The 22,738-nt window shown below is 37.6% G+C and overlaps 1 protein-coding gene and 1 non-coding gene across 3 annotated transcripts in view; one reads left to right on the forward strand and one right to left on the reverse strand.

Moving 5' to 3' along the window:
• The window catches only part of Pik3cb (phosphatidylinositol-4,5-bisphosphate 3-kinase catalytic subunit beta), a 140,087-nt gene that overhangs the window by 37,473 nt on the left and 79,876 nt on the right, over window positions 1-22,738 (forward strand). For both annotated transcript variants that reach the window (XM_046431708.2, XM_046431709.2), the window contains 2 exons: window positions 7,756-7,942; window positions 17,520-17,745. In XM_046431708.2, the coding sequence (XP_046287664.1) occupies window positions 7,772-7,942; window positions 17,520-17,745 (397 nt within the window). In that variant the 5' untranslated portion in view covers window positions 7,756-7,771. The remainder of the gene's footprint in view (window positions 1-7,755; window positions 7,943-17,519; window positions 17,746-22,738) is intronic.
• On the reverse strand, window positions 1,881-1,952 carry LOC124084639 (small nucleolar RNA SNORD65). The gene has a single exon (XR_006849176.1). It is a non-coding gene; the product is annotated as a small nucleolar RNA SNORD65 (small nucleolar RNA).

Below are 22,738 nucleotides of genomic sequence, written 5' to 3' on the forward strand. Positions count from 1 at the left end.
GATAGAGTGCTTGTCCAGCATACCTGAGGTCCCCAGCACTGCAAAACAATACTAATCAAAAATGAGTCAAGGCCAGGCATAGTGGCACCCGCCTGTAATTCCAGTGGCTCGGGAGGCTGAGGCAGAGGATCACGAGTTCAAAGCCAGCCTCAGTAAAAGTTAGGTGTTAAGCAACTCAGTGAGATCCTGTATCTAAATAAAATATAAAATGTGGCTGGGGATGTAGCTCAGTGGTCGAGTGACCCTGAGTTCAATCCCCAGTACCCCTCCTCCCCCCAAAAGAGTCAAGGCTCTAAACTGAGCTCCTCCTTGGTATCCAAAAAGAATGTGTAAGCTGTATGCCCTCATTAAAGGTGAACTATATTCACCTTTCCTTCCAACCTTAATTTCTACCCATTAGATTGTGCTTGTGGTTTGTTTTTCACTGTAAGCACAATTCTAATTATACTATGAATACTGGTTTCTATTTTACTACTTCCATACCATTTATTAACATCACACACTTGATAAACTTCAGTTTAAATGACTAAATACCAAACCATAAAGTGGATGTATCAGTTTGTGAATTATTGCTTTGTGTTTGAACAGTTGGGTTACTTGGAATTTTTAAATATTTATATATTTTGATTTATACATGAACTTTTTTCTCTACTTTAGGCTTTAAATAGATACATTACAGAGCTGGGATTACTACTGGGTTAGCAAGTATAAAAGTTTGGAAGGCTCAATTGCCTATTTGCAGATGTTTTCTGAAAACAATTTAGAGAACTGTCTTCAATATGAGAGGATAAATTTTAAATTTTGTTTTACTTTAAATGATAGGGCATATACTATTTTAGCTATTCTTCAATAACTTGTCGAATTACTTAGAGATATATCTTATCTAGAATTACAGTAATTCAGACAAAATTATATTTTCTTAAAAATGAAGTTTTACACTGTTCAGTTTTTCTATAATTAAGGCTCATTTGTTGTCATGAGCATGTAGGGAGTGGGAATTGAGACCCAGACACATCCCATCACTTGAGTTGCCTCTGAATGAAACTTAGAGTTGCAGTAGCAAATGAAGTGCTCATTCTAATCATGACTCCTTCTAGGCTAAGATTTCTTTCTTTCTTTTTTTTTTTTATTTTTTATAAATAGTTACCTTTCTTCTAATTATATGATGTTGTAGATAAGACACGTGGGATAAATACCCTCATTCCTAATTTTTAAGAATTATTATTTTGGTCTTTTTAAAAAAAATTTCATCTGTGATTTTCCAAAGTAGCTTTTGGTTGAATTTGGGTCATAATTACACTTTTAAGGATTTAGTTGAACCATTTGTCACTGCTGAAGTTCTTATGCCCTCTGATAACTTCCTTGAACAGTCATTGTCATAGTTTTTAAAACTGCTTGTTCTTAGCCTTTGATCTTTTGCTTTCATGCTTAAACAAAAGAATGATAGAAAAGTGAATATCTTGTAAAGATAGATGATTCTGTGAAGTATATTTCCTAAAGAGAGTGAGAGGATTAGGGGAGAGGGGAAAGAAAGAAAAAGACCGAAAATGAGGGAAAATATGCTATATGATAATTTCTTTGTGGGGGTAGGAGAGGGACTTTGGTCCTGGCTGTGTCCATTGTCTCTTTGTCTTCCTGGATCATTTACTTAATCTCTCTGGGTTTTTGTTTTCTTATCTTTAAAATGGGAAATGTGTTTGACTCCTAAAACACTGACCAACCTGAAACTCAAAGGCTGGACTCTTGTGTATATGTGGTGCCCCCTTATAAATAATGGTGACTGAGAGAAATAAGAAACACTATATTTTATTTTTAACTTAGTAGCAATAATTTTGTTTTCTAATATATCTCTACAGAACAAGATTTGTTGTTTTTTTTTTCTTCAGAAAACTGTAGATTTAACACTACCAATCTGCTGGTATTTCCAGCTATTTTGGGTGATTTCATCATTTGATAAAATAAGATTTGTTACCCCTTGGTCAGTTACCTCATTAATTTAATAACTGCATCACAGTTTTAGGTTTGACACAGGGCATGTTATTTTTATTATAGCATACCACATTTTGTGAGTTTGGCCCCTCCATCAATAACCTACCCTGAAAGGTCATACATGCTGCAAGACATCCTCTGGTTTTAGTTTGACCATCCTATCAATACATTTTTTTTTTTTTTTTTTTTGAACCAGGGATTGAATCCAGGGACGCTTGACAACTGAACCACATTCCAGCCCTTTTAAAATTTTATTTAGAGATAGGGTCTTGCTAAGTTGCTCAGGGTCTTGCTGAGTTGCTCAGGGCCTTGCTGAGTTGCTGAGGCTGGCTTTGAACTCATGATCCTCCTGAGCCACTGGGATTACAGGCATGCACCAGTGGCACCTGGCTCCATCAATACATATATTAACCCTAAAATTTGAAAAGTAAGAGCTAGTTTTCTCAAATCTGTTAGAGAACTAAGTTTTCTTGGGCTGGGATTGTAGCTCAGTGGTGGAGCGCTTGCTTAGCATGTGTGTGAGGTACTGGGTTCGATTCTTAGCACCACATACAAATAAATAAGTAAAATAAAGGTCCATCAACAACTAAAAATACATATTTTTTAAAAAGGAAGAAAAAAAAGAACTAAGTTTTCTTGACTTAGAGCTTCTTATATACCCCTTAATTAGCCAAAGACAACCCAGCCAGAAACATATAAGAACCCCTTTGATTGTCTTGATTTTCAAGTAGAAATGTGTTGTGAGGAAGGATTTTTTTCCTGGTAAGCACAGGCAACTGTAAAGCTAAAGGATAGAACTTGCCTTTATGATGTGCTTTAATATGTCACATGAGGCTGTGAGTACAGCTCAGCTTTCATAGTACGCATGAGACCCTAGGTTGGATCCCTAGCACCCGGAAAGGGGAAAGGAAAAAAAAAAAGAAGGGAAGAAAAAGATGTAACAAGAAAAATACTTAGACTTTACAATGCGTTTTACCATTTTAAAAATTTTAAGATTTTTTTTTGTAGTGAAATACAGCATTTTGAAAAGAGCATAAAACATAAATATTTAGCTTAATTAATTCTGAAATGAGTAATTTATTCTTTAATATATTAAAAATAATAGCTATCCTGATGTGGGAGTTCCCCATTGTCTAAATTTGATGGAGAATGCCATAACATGAAAGCAAGCAGTTCTATAGTGGAACATCAGTTAAAAATACATCATTTTTGGCAATGCCTGTAACATTGCGGAATCGCAATATAGTGAGGGTTTCATATTTAAGTTATAGGTGAGACCTGTATCATGTTTCTCATAACGGGTAAGGAGATTATAGGTTTTAAACATGCTGATAGCAGGCAAAGCCTGATCTGTAGTAATGGTGATGCAATCAGAACTCTGTTAATATTTTCCTACTTTATTCTTTTATAGAAAAATGTACATACTCAAGGTATAGATTGATTTTGGTAAAACTGTGTGAATTGATTTAAATATCTGAGTTAAGTCATTTCAAACTTCTTAAGAAGTTCTAGATGTAGATATATATGGCATTTCATTTGTGTATTGGTAAAAACATTTTACATAATGTTGGAGATATTGGAGTACTGCAAGGACTTAAATACATGCTTGGAAATGTGTTGACAAGACAAACTTTAATTCTGCCGAAGGGCATGGTATCAAAGAACATCCAGTAAGTAAGTGCACCTGGGTAGGCAATCCGCCAGCTTTTATCCCTAATGCAGTACTGCCCCTGCTTTGATAGGAGGAGCATGGGGTTACAATCTAGCTAATTTTCAAATTAGGATGTGCAAAGGGAAGGGCAATAATTAAAATGGCTACAGTTGGATCTTATATGCCAATTAAGGCTAAATGCTGTATTCTGAAAAAGGACTACGGAACTTTCTATTTCTCAGTCATAATGTCACTTTTTAAATAATAATAATTATTATTATTATTACCATGGATTAAACCCAGGAGCGCTTCACTAGAGTCCCATCCCCAGACCTTTCTATTTTTTATTTTTTAGAGACAGGATCTTGCTAAATTGCTTAGGGCCTCACCAAGTTGCTGAGGCTGACATTGAACTTGTGATCCTCTTGCCTCAGCTTCCCAAGCCGTTTGGATTACAGGCATGTACCACTGTGCTGCGTTCATAATAACGATTTTGGAGGCTATATATGGCATTAGACTAGGTGCTAAATGACTAGATTGAAGGCTATATAGTTTAATATTTCCTGTAGAGCATGATTTAAACTATACTTTTATTTTACTTAAACCACATTTTAAGTATCTGGTATAATTGTTCTACCAGCAAATTCTATAGAATTTTTTATTCACTGTTTCATTTAACCATAAATAAATATTCATCGAGGGCTTAATATGCTTGAGGCACACAGAGAAATACCAGTGGGAGGTTTCAGGAATCCAGAAGTATAAAAGAGTTTCTCAGGAGACATGGAGGTGAGGACATGGTAAGGAGAGAGAATAATGTGTTTCAGGTAGGAGGTAGTAGCGAATATGGGAATTGCTGGCAAGTACCAGTATTTCAGCATGACTGTACATATATGTTGTGTTAAGTGACTGATTTAGACAAGAAGAAGAGTAGGAGCTCAATTGTGATGCATTTTCAGGTTTCATTTTTATATATAACCATGTCATCAAAAAATTCTGGAATCCACCTCAGTGCTTTTTCCACTAATAGCCCAGAAGTTTAGAGTTTCATGTCTAGAAAGTTGATGGGATTGGTGATAAAATGCCTACATAGCCTGGAAAAGATGGCTGCTTTGGTCTCTGCACATTAGGATGCTTTACTGTTTCCAGCTGTGTGGTAAGGGTTAGATCCCAGGGTTGTGTTTGTATAGTTTCATTCTTCTATTTATTGTTTTTCTGTTTTGATACTGGGAATTGAACCCAAGGGTGCTTTGTCATTGAGCTACATTCCCTATCCCCTACCCTCTTTATCTTGAGCTACTGTCTCACTAAATTGCTGAGGCTGGCTTTGAACTTGTGATCCTCCTGCCTCAGCCTTCCAAGTTGCTGGGATTACAGGCCTGTGCCATCATGCCAGCTCATGCTCCTGTATTATTATTTATATTATTTGAGTGATTTGGTTTCAGTTGAGAGAGTCTTGCCAAAAACAAGGAATAGATGTAGGTCAATATGATTGTCATTTTGTGACAGATGGCTGATGTTTCATAAGCTGTGTGTGTGTGTGTGTGTGGGGTGTCTAGGGATTCAACCTAGGGCCTCACCCATGTTAGGCAAGTGCCCCACTACTGACACTGAGCCCCCCTAGCCCTCATCAGCCTTCTTTATTTTGAAGGCTAACTTTGTTTTTCATCTCAGCTTTTGTTAGTAACTCTTAAGTCATAGTACTTGCTCTGACTTGTTCAGGAGTTGACTTTCCTCTGTGTTTGTCTTTGCATGGTGGTATTTGAATATGTGAAAGCATCTTTTTTGATGCAGCCTGTTTTGATTCAGCAGATACTTATTGAATACCTATTACATGCAAGGTTTAGAAATTCCTCCACTGAAAACAACTTCCAAAGGCTGCTCTGAAGTGATTTGCCTAAAGATTCCAGGTCTAGTGACATTGCGACATGTGATGACTTTGTGTAGTTTTGTTCTCAGCTATGAAAATTTATTGGTTTAGAGTTCCTAAATATGTAGAGATTTGTCCATATACTGCAATGAGAAACCAGAACTTAAAAAGCATGGGCTGAGCCCACAAGGAGCTTATAGTCAATCCATATTTAAAATTTCCAGATTATTCAAAGATAGTTTTTTATAATTAACTTGTTCAAATGAACACTGGGTCTGGCCATGTCTTTTAAAACTTTTTATTGGTGCATTTTAATTGTATGTAATAGCAGGGTTTATTGTTACACATACAGGCACGTAGTGTGACAATATAATTTGATCATTTTCATTCCCCAGTACCTCACCTTGTGGCTCTATCTTCTAAATGCTCTTTTAGTCTTTAACAGGTCTTCTACCACCACCTAACCCCTGTTCTTGTTATTGATTAGCTGGATAAACTTTATCTTTAGATCTGTCGAACATGCCACATTTTACACTTGGCTGATTACTTCGTTGAAGTGTTTAACTTCTTACTGTATTTCATATAATTTCAGCTGATATAGATCAGCTTTAGAGGCTCTATTAGACCCAGATTCAGTTTTGTTTTCTCAAAGAAAAGTATAGGAATGGGTAAGTACTTCTTGTTGCCAGTACTTTGTAAGAAGCATAGTGTTCGGTGCTCTCATTTTCTGTGATTAGTTAAGATCAATCAGAGGTTCATGTGTTGTCAATAAGATAAATTTATTGGAAAGTTTCTTATCATCCTTTCACTCAATATTACTGTTTTTTAGAATCTATTAATGATTTTTGTCTAGATTCATTAATCATTAGAGATTACAAAATGGTTATTTTTCTAACTAAGAAAAAGACAAACTTAACCCTCGTTTGTAATAATTTTACTCAAATAGAGTTAGTACTAGCAGGCTATATGTTTGATTTACTTTCTTATTCTTTATCAGTTTTTAAAATAATGAGTCAGTGATGTCTTAGCCGTCTCCAATAGTGACCAATGAAAAGTTTGGGTTTGTTGTTGTTTTTTGGATCATTATGAACTCATTTTTTAAAATGTATTTGATGTGTTTTCTATTCATGAAAGTTAGAATGGCCAGAAATGTGTCAATTAGGGCTGGGGTTGTGGTTCAGTGGTAGAGCACTTGCCTAGCATGTGCGAGGCGCTGGGTTCGATTCTCAACACCACATAAAAATAAATAAATAAAATAAAGGTATTATGTCCAACTACAACTAAAAAAATATATATTAAAAAAATGTGTCAACTTGTTAGGTGCATTGGGGCATACCTGTAAACTGCAGCTTCCTGAGAGACTGAGGCATGATGATTGAAAAAATAAAAAATAAAAAACAAAGTTGATTTCTAAATTGACATGACCTTCATGATTTAAATAAATGGGATTTGAATCTTGGTTTATTTAATTTTTTTATTATGTAACATACATGTATAGTGATATATTTTATAATTATAATTTATTTCAAAAACCACATTTTAGGGGTGGGTTGTGGCTCAGTGGTAGAGCGCTTGCCTAGCATGTGGGAGGCACTGGGTTCGATTCTCAGCACCACATATAAATAAATAAAGGTCAATCAACAACTAATAAAATATTTTTTAAAAAAACCACATTTTAATCATTTCTTTCTATTTATTTATTTACCAGGGATTGAACTCAGGGCACTCAATTACTGAGCCATATCCTCAGCCCTATTTTGTGTTTTAATTAGAGACAGGGTCTCACTGAGTTGCTTAGTGGCTCACTTTTGCTTGAGGCTGGCTTTGAACTCCTGGTCCTCCTGTCATAGCCTCCTGAGCTGCTGGGATTAGAGGCATGTGCCACTACACCCGGCTTCAAAAGTAACACATTTTTAAATTAGCTTCCTATTAATGTTATTGGTTATGTTGAAATCCAAAGACTAATTATGGATTGGTGGGCTTTATCATATATGTATACATATATAAACTTTTTTGGTACTGGGTATTGAACCCAGGAGTACTTTACCACTGGGCTACATCCCAGCCCTTTTTATTTTTTATTCTGAGACAGGGTCTGAGTTGCCTGGGCTAGTTTTGAACTTTGGATCGTCGTGCCTTGGCCTTCCAAGTACCGGGGATAATTGGTATGCTCCTCGTTTGTCATATTTTAATATAAAATTTGGCTAATCACTGTTTTTGCTGTGTTTTATTTTCTGATTTCTAGGGCCCCATGGTTATGAATGTGCTTCAGTTTCATAATGCCTCCTGCTATGGCAGACGTTCTTGACATCTGGGCAGTGGACTCACAGATAGCATCTGATGGCTCCATACCTGTGGATTTTCTTTTGCCCACTGGGATTTATATCCAGTTGGAGGTACCTCGGGAAGCTACTATTTCTTATATTAAGCAGGTATGTTAATAATTAAAATTTCTAAAGGTTTAGTTTACCTTCTATGTCACTTAGGGAGAAATGAGATTTTATTATTAAGAAATGTGATTATTGTAAATTTTGTGGTAAATTTGAGAGAAGTTTAACCTTTAAGTCATTTTAAAGATTTTGATATATGCCCTGTCTTTTATGGACATATCAAACATGCTTGTTCTCTCTCCCACTTTTATAAGGGAGTTTACTTCTCTGTTCATGTTTCCCCACTCAAATCCTTCCTATAGATTCCTTCCTAGCTCTTTTTTTCCCCCGCTTTAAAATGCAGGGAATTGAACTTAGGGCACTCTTCCTACTGAGCTACATCCCTAGTCCTTTTTATTTTTTAATTTTTACCAAAGCTGGCCTTGAACTTGTGATCCTCCTGCTTCAGCCTCCCATGTCACTGGAACTACAGATGAGTGCCTCTGTGTCTGTTGCTCCCCACTTTTAAATTGTTTTTAATCCATTATGATGACTGAATTAAGAAAAATTGGCTTGTGTTAGGTAGTTTGAAGTGTTTGTTCAGGTTATTGAAACTGTCAAGAAAGTTGAGTTAAAAGTTTTTCTAGTTACTGTCCTTGAGCTAGTTACACTTGTTTTTTCATGTTCTTTTTGGTTGGTTTACCCCAGTCCAATTCCAATTCATGATAATTCTGGGGAAAGAGTATTCTGCTGAAGACCAGCCCAGGGTTATTTTATTTTAAATGAGTACTATGATAAACCTCTTTAAAGCTCTTGACTTTGGATAAACCCCTTTAACTCTTTTCCAACCTTCTTCATCACGGGGACATGGGAATTCTAAAACAGCATGATTGCTGAAGTAAAAAAGAAAATACAGGTTGATTTAGGTACCATGTAGGTACAGAGAACTGTTATTTTTATAGTCTGAGTGGTAACTATGGATTCCTCTAACTATAACTGACACTATTTATTAATCCTCCTCTTTTTTTAAGTTGTGAAACATACATGAAAAAATTTACTGTTTAACCATTTATTTATTTTTTTTGTGGTGCCAAGGATCGAATCCAGTGCCTCACATGTGCTAGGACTGAGCTACAACCCCAACCCATGAAATGGTGTTTCAGTGTGGTTTTTATATGCATGTCCATAATGATTAATGATGTTGAGCATCTTTTCATGTATTTATTGGCCATTTGTATGTTTTCTTTGGAGAATTATCTTTAACACTTTTGTCAATTTTTAAATTTTGTATGTTTTTTTTTTAATTGAGTTGTAGGAGTACATGACCACTTGACCTGTTTTTTTTCCTTTGTTGCATACATATGCTTTCTCCTATTTGTTTTATGTAGAGTGAACCTAGGTTACAAGTTTTACTGCAGGTCTATAATAGTCATCTCCTGGCTTTTGTCAAAATGTGAAATCCTTCTTTGTGTTTTGTATCGTGAACTTATTTTACATTATGTCATCCAGGAAACATGGGAGGAGATGATAGATTGACTTTTCTCATCATGATAGGGCAGAGTTAGTGAGTATACCCATGATGAATAGTAAAGAATGCAGGACAAACATAATTTAAATTTTGTATGAGGATGATGATGTATGCTTTAAATTTTATTTTTTTATTAGAAGTTATTTATAATATTTACAGAAATGTTCAATTAAAAGTCCTCATTGATTCTTTTTTTTTTTTAAATATTTATTTATTTATTTTTGTTTTCGGCGGACACAACATCTTTGTTTGTATGTGGTGCTGAGGATTGAACCCGGGCCGCACGCATGCCAGGCGAGCGCGCTACCGCTTGAGCCACATCCCCAGCCCGAAAAAAAGTCCTCATTGATTCTTTTTTTTTTTTTTCTTTTTTTCTTTTTTTATTTTTTTTTTTTAATTTTTTATTGTGGGTTGTTCAAAACATTACAAATTTCTTGACATATCATATTCCACACTTTGATTCAAGTGGGTTATGAACTCCCACCTTCACCCCATACACAGACTGCAGAATCACATCAGTTACACATCCATTGATTTACATATTGCCATACTAGTGTCTGTTGTGCTCCGCTGCCTTTCCCATCCTCCACCCTCCCCCCTCCCCACCTCTCCCCTCCCCTCCCCTCCTCTCTCTCTACCCCCTCCACTGTATAACCCTGAGGGTCTCCTTCCATTACCGTGCAATTTCCCTTCTCTCTCCCTTTCCCTCCCACCTCTCATCCCTGTTAAATGTTAATCTTCTTCCCCTGCTCTTCATCCCTACTCTGTTCTTAGTTACTTTCCTTATATCAAAGAAGACATTTGGCATTTGTTTTTTAGGGATTGGCTAGCTTCACTTAGCATAATCTGCCCTAATGCCATCCATTTCCCTGTAAATTCTATGATTTTGTCATTTTTTAATGCAGAGTAATACTCCATTGTGTATAAATGCCACATTTTTTTTATCCATTCATCTATTGAAGGGCATCTAGGTTGGTTCCACAGTCTTGCTATTGTGAACTGTGCTGCTATGAACATTGATGTAGCAGTGTCCCTGTAGCATGCTCTTTTTAGGTCTTTAGGGAATAGACCAAGAAGGGGAATAGCTGGGTCAAATGGTGGCTCCATTCCCAGCTTTCCAAGAAATCTCCATACTGCTTTCCAAATTGGCTGCACCAATCTGCAGTCCCACCAGCAATGTACAAGTGTACCCTTTTCCCCACATCCTCGCCAGCACTTGTTGTTGTTTGACTTCCTAATGGCTGCCAATCTTACTGGAGTGAGATGGTATCTTAGGGTGGTTTTGATTTGCATTTCTCTGACAGCTAGAGATGTTGAGCATTTTTTCATGTACTTGTTGATTGACTGTATGTCCTCCTCTGAGAAGTGTCTGTTCAGGTCCTTGGCCCATTTGTTGATTGGGTTGTTTGTTCTCTTATTGTCTAATTTTTTGAGTTCTTTGTATACTCTGGATATTAGGGCTCTATCTGAAGTGTGAGGAGTAAAGATTTGTTCCCAGGGTGTAGGCTACCTATTTACCTCTCTTATTGTTTCTTTTGCTGAGAAAAAACTTTTTAGTTTGAGTAAGTCCCATTTGTTGATTCTAGTTATTAACTTTTGTGCTATGGGTGTCCTATTGAGGAATTTGGAGCCCGACCCCACAGTATGTAGATCGTAGCCAACTTTTTCTTCTATCAGACGGCACGTCTCTGATTTGATATCAAGCTCCTTGATCCATTTTGAATTCACTTTTGTGCATGGCGAGAGAAAGGGATTCAGTTTCATTTTGTTGCATATGGATTTCCAGTTTTCCCAGCACCATTTGTTGAAGATGCTATCCTTCCTCCATTGCATGCTTTTGGCCCCTTTATCAAATATAAAATAGTTGTAGTTTTGTGGATTGGTTTCTGTGTCCTCTGTTCTGTACCATTGGTCCACCCGCCTGTTTTGGTACCAGTACCATGCTGTTTTTGTTACTATTGCTCTGTAGTATAGTTTGAAGTCTGGTATCCCTATACCGCCTGATTCACACTTCTTGCTTAGCATTGTTTTTGCTATTCTGGGTCTTTTATTTTTCCATATGAATTTCATGATTGCTTTCTCTATTTCTACAAGAAATGCCGTTGGGATTTTGATTGGCATTGCATTAAACCTATAGAGAACTTTTGGTAATATCGCCATTTTGATGATGTTAGTTCTGCCTATCCATGAACAGGGTATATTTTTCCATCTTCTAAGATCTTCTTCTATTTCTCTCTTTAGGGTTCTGTAGTTTTCATTGTATAAGTCTTTCACCTCTTTTGTTAGGTTGATTCCCAAGTATTTTATTTTTTTTGAAGATATTTTGAATGGAGTGGTTGTCCTCATTTCCATTTCAGAGGATTTGCCGCTGATATACAGGAATGCCTTTGATTTATGCGTGTTGATTTTAAATCCTGCCACTTTGCTGAATTCATTTATTAGCTCTAATAGTTTCTTTGTAGACCCTTTTGGGTCTGCTAGGTATAGAATCATATCATCTGCAAATAGTGATAATTTAAGTTCTTCTTTTCCTATTTTTATGCCTTTAATTTCTTTCATCTGTCTAATTGCTCTGGCCAGTGTTTCGAGAACTATGTTGAAGAGAAGTGGAGAGAGAGGGCATCCCTGTCTTGTTCCAGATTTTAGAGGGAATGCCTTCAATTTTTCTCCATTCAGAATGATGCTAGCCTGAGGCTTAGCATAGATTGCTTTTACAATATTGAGGTATGTTCCTGTTATCCCTAGTTTTTCTAGAGTTTTGAACATAAAGGGATGCTGTACTTTGTCGAATGCTTTTTCCGCATCTATCGAGATGATCATATGGTTCTTATTTTTAAGTCTATTGATGTGGTGAATAACATTTATTGATTTCCGTATATTGAACCAGCCTTGCATCCCAGGGATGAATCCTACTTGATCATGGTGTACAATTTTTTTGATATGTTTTTGAATCCGATTCGCCAGAATTTTATTGAGGATTTTTGCATCTAGGTTCATTAGAGATATTGGTCTGTAGTTTTCTTTCTTTGAAGTGTCTTTGACTGGTTTAGGTATCAGGGTGATGTTGGCCTCATAGAATGAATTTGGAAGTTCTCCCTCCTTTTCTATTTCCTGAAGTAGCTTGAAAAGTATTGGTATTAGTTCTTCTTTAAAGGTTTTGTAAAATTCTGCTGTATACCCATCCGGTCCTGGGCTTTTCTTAGTTGGTAGTCTTTTTATGGTTTCTTCTATTTCCTCAATTGATATTGGTCTGTTTAGGTTTTCTATATCCTCCTGACTCAATCTGGGCAGATCATATGACTTAAGAAATTTATCTATGCCTTCACTATCTTCTAATTTATTGGAGTATAAGGATTCAAAATAGTTTTTGATTATCTTCTGTATTTCTGAAGTGTCTGTTGTGATATTGCCTTTTTCATCCCGTATGCTAGTAATTTGAGTTCTCTCTCTTCTTCTCTTCGCTAGCATCGCTAAGGGTCTGTCGATTTTGTTTATTTTTTCAAAGAACCAACTTTTAGTTTTGTCAATTTTTTCAATTGTTTCTTTTGTTTCGATTTCATTAATTTCAGCTCTGATTTTAATTATTTCTTGCCTTCTACTTCTTTTGCTGTTGTTTTGCTCTTCTTTTTCAAGGATTTTGAGATGAAGTATGAGATCATTTATTTGTTGTTTTTTTCTTTTTTTAAGGAATGAACTCCAAGCAATGAATTTTCCTCTTAGAACTGCTTTCAATGTGTCCCATAGATTCCGATATGTTGTGTCTGTGTTTTCATTTATCTCTAAGAATTTTTTAATTTCCTCCTTGATGTCTTCTATAACCCATTGATCATTCAGTAACCTATTGTTCATTCTCCAATTGATGTATGCTTTTTCCTTCCTTCTTTTATCATTGATTTTCAGTTTCATTCCATTATGATTAGATAAGATGCATGGTATTATCTCTACTCCTTTATATTGTCTAAGAGTTGCCCTGTGACATAATATATGATCTATTTTTGAGAAGGATCCATGTGCTGCTGAGAAAAAAGTGTAACTGCTTGATGTTGGGTGGTATACTCTATATATGTCAATTAGGTCTAGGTTATTAATAGTGTTATTGAGTTCTATAGTTTCCTTATTCAACTTTTGTTTGGAAGATCTGTCCAGTGGCGAGAGAGGTGTGTTGAAGTCTCCCATGATTATGGTGTGGTGGTCTATTAGACTCTTGAACTTGAGAAGAGTTTGTTTGACGAACATAGCTGCACCATTGTTTGGGGCATAAATATTTATGATTGTTATGTCTTGTTGGTGTATGGTTCCCTTAAGCAGTATGTAGTGTCCCTCTTTATCTCTTTTGATTAACTTTGGCTTGAAATCCATTTTATTTGATATGAGTATGGACACGCCTGCTTGTTTCCGAAGTCCATATGAGTGATATGATTTTTCCCAACCTTTCACCTTCAGCCTATGTATGTCTTTTCCTATCAAATGCGTCTCCTGTAGGCAGCATATTGTTGGGTCTTGTTTTGTGATCCATTCTACTAGCCTGTGTCTCTTAATTGGTGAGTTTAAGCCATTAACATTTAGGGTTATTATTGAGATATGGGTTGTTCTTCCAGCCATATTTGTTTATTTCTGTTACTAAACATTGTTTGTTTTCCTCTTTGATTATTTTCCCCCCCCCTTTACTGTCCTACCTCCCACTGTTGGTTTTCATTGTTATTTTCCATTTCCTCTTCCTGTAATGCTTTGGCGAGGATGTTTTGAAGAGATGGTTTTCTAGCTGCGAATTCTTTAAACTTTTGTTTATCGTGGAAGGTTTTAATTTCATCCTCCATCCTGAAGCTTAATTTCGCTGGATACACAATTCTTGGTTGGAACCCATTTTCTTTCAGTGTTTGAAATATGTTATTCCAGGATCTTCTAGCTTTCAGAGTCTGTGTTGAAAGATCAGCTGTTATCCTGATTGGCTTACCCCTAAATGTAATCTGCTTCCTTTCTCTTGTAGCTTTTAAAATTCTCTCCTTATTCTGTATGTTGGGCATCTTCATTATAATGTGTCTAGGTGTGGATCTCTTATGATTTTGCACATTGGGTGTCCTGTAGGCTTCTAGGATTTGGGATTCTGTCTCATTCTTCAAGTCTGGGAAGTTTTCTTGTATTATTTCATTGAATAGACTGCTCATTCCTTTGGTTTGGAGCTCTGTACCTTCCTGTATCCCAATGACTCTTAAGTTTGGTCTCTTAATGTTATCCCATATTTCTTGGATGTTCTGCTCATGGTTTCTTAACAGTCTTGCTGAGCTGTCTATGTTCTTTTCCAGTTGAAATACTTTGTCTTCATTGTCTGATGTTCTATCTTCTAAGTGTTCTACTCTGCTGGTAGTATTCTCCATTGAGTTTTTAAGTTGGTTTATTGCTTCCTGCATTTCTAGGATTTCTGATTGCTTGTTTTTTATAACCTCTATCTCCCTGTATAGTTGATCCTTTGCTTCCTGGATTTGTTTGCGTAATTCGTTGTCGAAGTGATCTTTCATTGTCTGATTTTGCTGTTTAATGTCTTCCTTGATACTCCAGATCATCTGAAGCATGTATATCCTGAATTCTTTATCTGACATTCCATCTGCTGCAGCTGTTACCTCTTCTAAAGTTGCGTTGACCTGCATTGCTTGTGGTCCTTTCTTTCCTTGTCTTTTCATACTGCTTGCGTATCTTTCCTGCAGGTGCGGGCGGCGGCTCTGCTCTCTCCTTATTCCAATTGGGGTGTCGTGGCTACCACGCCAGCAGGTCACTGGGCCTGTTCTGGGAGCTGGCGGTGGCTCTGTTCTGCCCCTACTCCAATTGGGGTGACGAGTGTACCATGCCGGCATGCCACCGGGCCTGATCCGCCGGTCGTTTGCAGGTTTGCCTACCCTGCAGGCGCGGGCGGCAGCTCTACTCTGCCCCTACTCCAAATGGGGTGACGTGTCTGTCGTACCGGCAGGCCACTGGGCCTGTCCCGCTGGTCGGTCGCAGATCTGCCCACCTTTCGGGCACGGGTGGAGGCTCTGCTCTGCCCCTACTCCAGTTGGGGTGTCGTGACTACCCCGCCTGCAGGACACTGGGCCTGTTCCTGGCAAGGGAGGCGACTCTGCTCTGTCACTACTCCAATTAGGGTGGTGTTTGTACCACGCTGGCAGGCTCCTGGGCCTGATCCGCCTGTCTGTTGTAGGTCTGCCTACCTTGAAGGCGCGGGCGGCGGATCTGCCCTGCCCCTCCTACCACGCCTGCGGACCCCTGGGCCTGATCTGCAGGTTGATCACTGGTCTGCTCACCCTGCGGGCACGGGTGGCGGTTCCGCTCCGCCCCCACTCCAATTGGGGTCACGTGACCACCACACCGGCAGGGCCTGATCCGGGCGTGGGAGAAGGATCTGCTCTGCCCCTACTCGAGTTGGGGTGACGTGTGTACCACACTGGCAGGCCACTGGGCCTGACCCGCCAGGCTGTCACAGGTCTGTTTACCTTGCAAGCGCGAAGGGCGGCTCTGCCCTGCCCCTCCTACCACGCCCATGTACTACTGGGTCATGGGTCTGCCCACCTGGCGGGTGTGGGTGGCGGCTCCGCTCCGCCCCCTCTCCAATTGGGGTCACGCGGTCACCACACTGGCGAGCCGCTGGGCCTGCTCCGGGGGCTGGCGGCGGCCCGGCTCCTCCCCTCTGGCTCGAGGACAAATTGAGGAGACTCGGGTGACTGAGCCTCACCCCCCTTACCAGGAGACCAACTGCTTATGTCACCGCTGGTATTGATGAAGATCTCTCCTCCACCGCTTTCTGGTGACATCAGATCTCTGCCATGTTGGTATCCTATGCGAATGGCAGCATTTCTTTCCCCTTGCCGGGCAACCCAAGCAACGGGTGAGTCCTGACCGGCCCTCAGCAGGACCTGGACCGAGACGCAGTTTCCGCGGGCTCCTAGCCCCGGTACAGGGAAGTTCCGGGAGCCAGAACTCGGCCGCTCCGTGCTCGGTGTAAGCTCCTATAAGTGTAAGCTCCAAGAAGCAGCCCCCGCGGGCTCAGTTCCTGGAGCCGGAATTCGGCTGCTTAGTGCTTGGTGTATGCTCTGATAGTAGCAGGGTCCAGGAAGCAGCCTCCGCAGGCTCCGCAGCCCTGAGCCAGGGCGGTTCCGGGACGGTTCCGGGAGCCGGAACTCGGCCGCCCCGCGCTCGGTGTTCACTCCGATAAGATCAGATTCTAAGAAGCACCCAGGCGCTGAACCCTAGCAATCTGTCTGCAAGCCGCAGGCGAATTGCAGCCTGAAATTACCTGTTCTATGGCTGAATGAGCTGCGGTCAGTCGAAAACAGGTATGGTGACGTCAGTTTACCAACATGGTGGCTGCTGGCCTCCTCTGTGGTCTGACCGGTGTGGAGAACCGAGATGGACCGCTTCCTTCCCCCGTCTCGAACCCAGAATTCAGCCCTGAGTGCGGTGCTTGCGCGGCTGGCAGAAACTGCAGCGCTGTAACCCTGCGTCTCTATCCCAGCGCGCGTTGCAGACTCTAGCCGCGGGGCGATTTGCTGAATAAGCAGTGTTACCCTCCGTGCGACAAACCTCTTGCGTTTGAGTCCCCGTAGCCGATCCTCGTGCGATGGAAATCCTTCCTCCAGGTTCCAGCGCACCCCACTATTGCTGGAAATTCCTAACAAGATATCCTTTAGCCGTCCTGACTTGTCATACTCCCACACAGTGAAGCAGCACACGGGGGTAATGCACTCCCCTCGCCGCCCCCTCATTGATTCTTAATCCTCATAGATAATTTGCTTTTAGTATTTTTATCTATGATGCATATCTCATTCACTGTGCTGTTATATTATTCCACAAACATGGAATAATACTATACACACTGTCTTGTAATTTGAAACTTACATATATCTGATATGGCTTTCCATATCTGAATGTATTTCTATTTTATTTCAAAGTTTGATAATATTCTGTAGTTTACTTAGCCAGTCCTTCACCGCTAAGCATTTGGCTTTTCTGTATAATTTGTTGTTTTTACAAACACTGCTATGGTGGGCATTCTTGTACATGTATCTTTGAAAATTTATGCCAGTGTTTCCATACCACGTAAGGTCTTACTCTTGTTTTCTGCAGATGTTATGGAAGCAAGTTCACAATTACCCAATGTTTAACCTCCTTATGGAAATTGACTCCTATATGTTTGCATGTGTGAATCAAACTGCTGTATATGAGGAGCTTGAAGATGAAACACGAAGACTCTGTGATGTCAGACCTTTTCTTCCTGTTCTCAAATTAGTGACAAGAAGTTGTGATCCGGCGGAAAAATTGGATTCAAAAATTGGAGTCCTTATAGGAAAAGGTAATTTAAAAGTTCTTATGAATTCTTATGAGTGTGTATTGTAATATATATAAACATGTTTATTTTAAGATATTGCTTTTCAAAGTATAGTTTATGCACCAATGTTGGTTACCAGTTTGAGATAATGTAAGTACAGAATTAAGAATAAATATTTAGAAACTCCTCTAGCATTGTGATATTGCTACACACCCAAGGCTTATATATATATATATATATATATATTTTTTTTTTTTTTTTTTTTTAAACTAATGATTTTTGTGTGTGTGTGTGTGTGTGCTGCTGGGATTGAACCCAGGGCCTTGTGCACACGAGGCAAGCGCTCTACCAGCTGAGCTATATTCCCAGCCCCATCTAATAATTATTTTTATTTTACACAAGTGTTGGTCTTTGATGAACTAGAAAGAGAAAAAAAAAAATTGTTTCTTTACCTCAGGTAGTTCAAGCCAACTTTTATTTTTTAAACAGACATTCTTTTTTTTTTTTTTTAAATGATTTTTCCTCTGTAATATACAACTCTGCATGCTAAGACTTTAAGATACTTAATGTTTTCATAAGTAACTGATGTTTTTGACAGATTTTACTTCTTAACTGACATTATCTTTAATTGGAATTATTTTTGTAGAGAGTTAAGATATATTGTGTCTATATTATTCCTTGCAAATTAATTCTAGGGGAAAATTGTAACAAATTTAAGAACATGAAGGAATCTCTCCTTTCTATGGAAATATTAGGAATCTCAAGGACCAATGGATATCAATGCTTTAGAGAAATTACTAAGTTCACTAGGAACTATAAGGGGTTTCTGAAAAGGAGAAGCTAAAGACTAAATACAAAACCAGAAAATTCGCTGGAGAGGTTTTGCTTCTGATTAGCAATCTGTATTGATCAGATTCATTAATAGGATAATATAATACTATCCCCTTTAAGATGCTTTTCTTTGATCTTGACAATAGTAATTCAGGCTAGGTAATGATTACATTGTGGGACTACTTTTAGTACATTAGAATAGAACCTTATTGGCTTACTAAATGGCATTCTATCATTCATTTGATGATACTCAAAATGTTATGATTATGTTACAGAATGGATAGTTTATTTTTGGCAATAATTTTTCCCCAATTAAGAACTGTAAAATTATCATACAAGACTCTTTTTTATACATTAATGGCCTCCATAGGAAGCATTCCTTTCTCTTTTCTAGAGGTACAAAAATTTTTATAGAATTCTTATTCACTAGAAAAATTATTATTATTATTATTATTATTATTATTATTATTTCGTTTTTGGTACCAGGGATTGAACCCAGGGATATTTAACCACTGAATCATATCCCTGGCACTCGTTTTTTTTTTTTTTTGAGACAGGGTCCACAAAATTGCCGGTCTTACTAAATTGCTGAATCTCACTAAGTTGCTAAGTCTGGCATTGAGCTTGTGATCCTCCTGCCTCAGCCTCCTGAGATGCTGGGATTACAGGTGTGCATCTCAACATCTGACAAAAAATTTTTCTTTTGGGGATTAAACTCAGAGGCACCTGACCACAGAGCCATATCCATAGTCCTATTTTGTTTTTTAATTTTAGAGACAAGGTCTCACTGAATTGCTTAGCACCTCACTTTTGCTGATGCTGGATTTGAACTCCCTATTGTCTTTTATTAGAATCTTTACTTTCTATCCATCCATTAGAAAAAGTTTTTCCTTTGTTTTAATGCTCATAAAAAATTGAAGAACATATGGAAGAGTAGAAAAAGTAAGACAATCATTTATAGAATTATCATTCAGGGCAAGAATATCCTCTGATACTTTGATATATTTCCTTCAAATGCATCTTATATGTTTTAAGAGTTTTGTTTGCTTTTTGATTTTGTAGATACAAATACATAGCTTTTGTGTATTTTTATGCTAATCGAAGGAAGTAGACCAGAATCACATTGACTGTTTAGGAAATTAAAATGATAATCCAGAAAGTACCACAGAATGAGTAGTTTGTTCAGTGAGATCTCTACCTTTTCAAAACTTAGATTACTTTTCTGGTCAATTCCCCAGATTCATTAGCCACTATTACCTGTACGTAAGCTTGCCAAATTTAGCAAATAAATATTTATCTAGGAAATCCAGCTATTACATAAAATATATTTAGGCTAAAAAAATTATTCATAGTTTATCTAAAATTCTAAATGAACTGGATATGCTTTTTTTTTTTTTTTTTTAAACCTGGCAGCCTTACCCACCACAGTACAGGGGTCTGATATAAGAATTGAATTTTTCTTCCTATAAACAATGCTGTTTCATAAAGCTTTTTGCATATAAATTTTCATGTAGTGTGTCCTGCAATTTGATCAAAATACAGTGCTTTTTTGCATTAACTAAGCAGTTTATATATGCTTAACTGTTTATAAATTGTACTTTTCAGTATATGTAGAAAAGTTGACATTATGATCACATACACAAATTAATTAGTTAAAAATATATAGGAAATTGATTGTTTTAATATTTTAGAATTAATTTTCATTTTTAATACTTAATAAAGTCAATTTTTGCAGTTGCTGATTTGCCTGTGATGACCATAAACAGGGCTTGGTGAGGTCATGCCTTCTGGGAAACAATAAACAATTATTTCAGTTTAACTTCAGGAACAAGGTTGCTGTCTCCTTTCTCCAAAGAAAACAATATAATTTTTTTTGACATAATTGCCCTGACCAGGGTAAAAATACCTTTTCCTGAAAGATGATATGCTTGATCATTTTATTTTCTATGCTTATTATGAATAATTATTTGCAGAACTGCTGTTTGGGTTCTTGTTATTCCCTGTAGTTAAAGTGTATGCTATCTCTACATTAATTTCTCCAACATCCAGTAGTTCAGTAAAAGAAGAATCCTTTTTTAAAAATTTTCTTTTTAGTTGTAGATGAACACAATGCCTTTATTTTGTGTATTTATTTTTATGTGGTGCTGAGGATTGAACCCAGTGCCTCGCACATGCTAGGCAAGTGCTCTACCACTGAGCCACAACCCAGCCTCCAATGAAAAAGAATCTTAATCAGATACTTTTATCAGAATTCTGGGAGGAAAAAAATCTTATTTCTTATGATCCTATAAACCTCTTAGAGAAAGAAACACACACACACACACACACACATATGAGATTCAATACATATATATAAATCTTACTTCTTCTGATCCCTATAAACCTATTACTCATAACACACACACACACACACACACACACACAAGTTCTGGGGATCAAACCCAGGACATTTCCCATGCTAAGTAGGCAAGTATTCTACCACTGAGTTACATCTCCTGCCCCATATGATATAATCTAAGTGAAAGAAATATATAATCAATAGAGTTTTTGCTTCTTGGGGTTTGGAGTTTTTTGTTTGGTTTTTGTTTTTCTTTTCAGCTGGGTTTTGCTTTGTTACCCAGGCTGGTCTCAAGTGATTCTCCCATCTCTGCTTCCCAAGTTCTAGCAGTGTATAGGTACTTACCACTATGCCCAACAATCTTCAGGATTTTAGCAGTATCTTTAGTGTGAACAAATTATTCACTCAATACTTTTTTTTTTAACATGGGGGAATTGAACCCGCGGGTGCTTTACCACTGAGCTCATTCTAAGCTCTTTTATTTTTTATTTTGACACAGGATCTCACTACTATTCTCAACTATTGTTGAGAATCTTGCTAAGCTGCTGAAGCCAGTCTTAAACTTGGGTCCTCCTGTCCTAGCCTCTTGAGTAGCTAGTATTACAGGCATGAGCCACTGCGCACATCTCACTGATACTTTTTTAATATAAAATTTATATTTTATATTAAATTAAATTTTATATTTTTAATATAAAATTTATATTTGACTAAATTTTATAGTAATCATTATCTTAAAAGAAAATTTAAGCTTTGCTTTCCTTATCATACAGGAAGACATGTAGAAAATTGCTAAATTTCAAGTTAAACTACTTAGCCTAAGTTCTTATTTTTGGCAAAAAAAAAAAAAGGTGTGGGGAGATTGAAGGGGCAACTCACTTCAATTTAATTAGGGGAAATAACATGATCAAATTGGTTATTTATTTTTGCAGTGTTGGGGATTGAACCCAGGGGTTTTCTACCACTGAGGTACACCTCAGCCCTTTTTATTTGTTTTGTTTATTTTGAGACAGGGTCTCACTTAGTTGTCTAGGCTGGCCTTGAATTTATGATCAAGCCAAAGCCTCCCAAGCAGCTGGGATTACAGGTGTGTGCCAACAAGCTTGGATTAAATTTGCATTTTTGAAAGATTATTCATATTGTAAAATGGAGAGTGGATTACAGGGATTAAGACTTCACATAGAGAAATTAGTGGAAACATTATATAGTAACCTAAGGAGAGATGATAAATGGCTAGGATAAGGTTAATGGCTGCAGCAATGAGAGAAGTGGACAGAGCTGAGAGAATGTAGAAGGTCACTTAGGTAAGGCTTGTAGTGGATGGAGGGAGTTAAGAGGTTTGCTTTTGTTATTGTATATATATTATTGAGTACTCATTTCCCTTTCATTACCTGTAATACGTATTATCTGTGAATAAAAAGACTATTAACAATACTGGGGAAAAAGCTCTAAATGTCTCACCTGGTCTACCCAAACTATAGACTATTCTTTACTAAATTAGAGTATTAGAGAAAATTACATTGTACCCAGAAGATTTTACCCTTGTTATATTTTGCAATATAACATTTTATTTTTCTGTATTTAACAACACTATTAGTATTTAATATTTATTTTTATTTTATATTAAACATAATAATTATTGTTTCTAATAGAGAAAGGTTAAAAAAAAAAACAACAATACAGACTGTCTAGCTAACTCTTACTTATCTAAGCCTGGCTGTCTGGTACATGCCTGTAGTCTCAGTGACTCTGGAAGAAGATTCTAACTTTGAGACCAGCCTCAGCAACTAAGTGATTCCCTGTCTCAAAATAAAAATAAAAAGGGCTGGGAATGTAGTTCAATTGTAGAGC

Source organism: Marmota monax, unplaced genomic scaffold, assembly GCF_021218885.2.
Source record: "Marmota monax isolate L192 unplaced genomic scaffold, Marmota_monax_Labrador192_F-V1.1 WCK01_AAM20220418_F8-fsc00022, whole genome shotgun sequence".
Lineage (NCBI taxonomy): Eukaryota > Metazoa > Chordata > Mammalia > Rodentia > Sciuridae > Marmota > Marmota monax.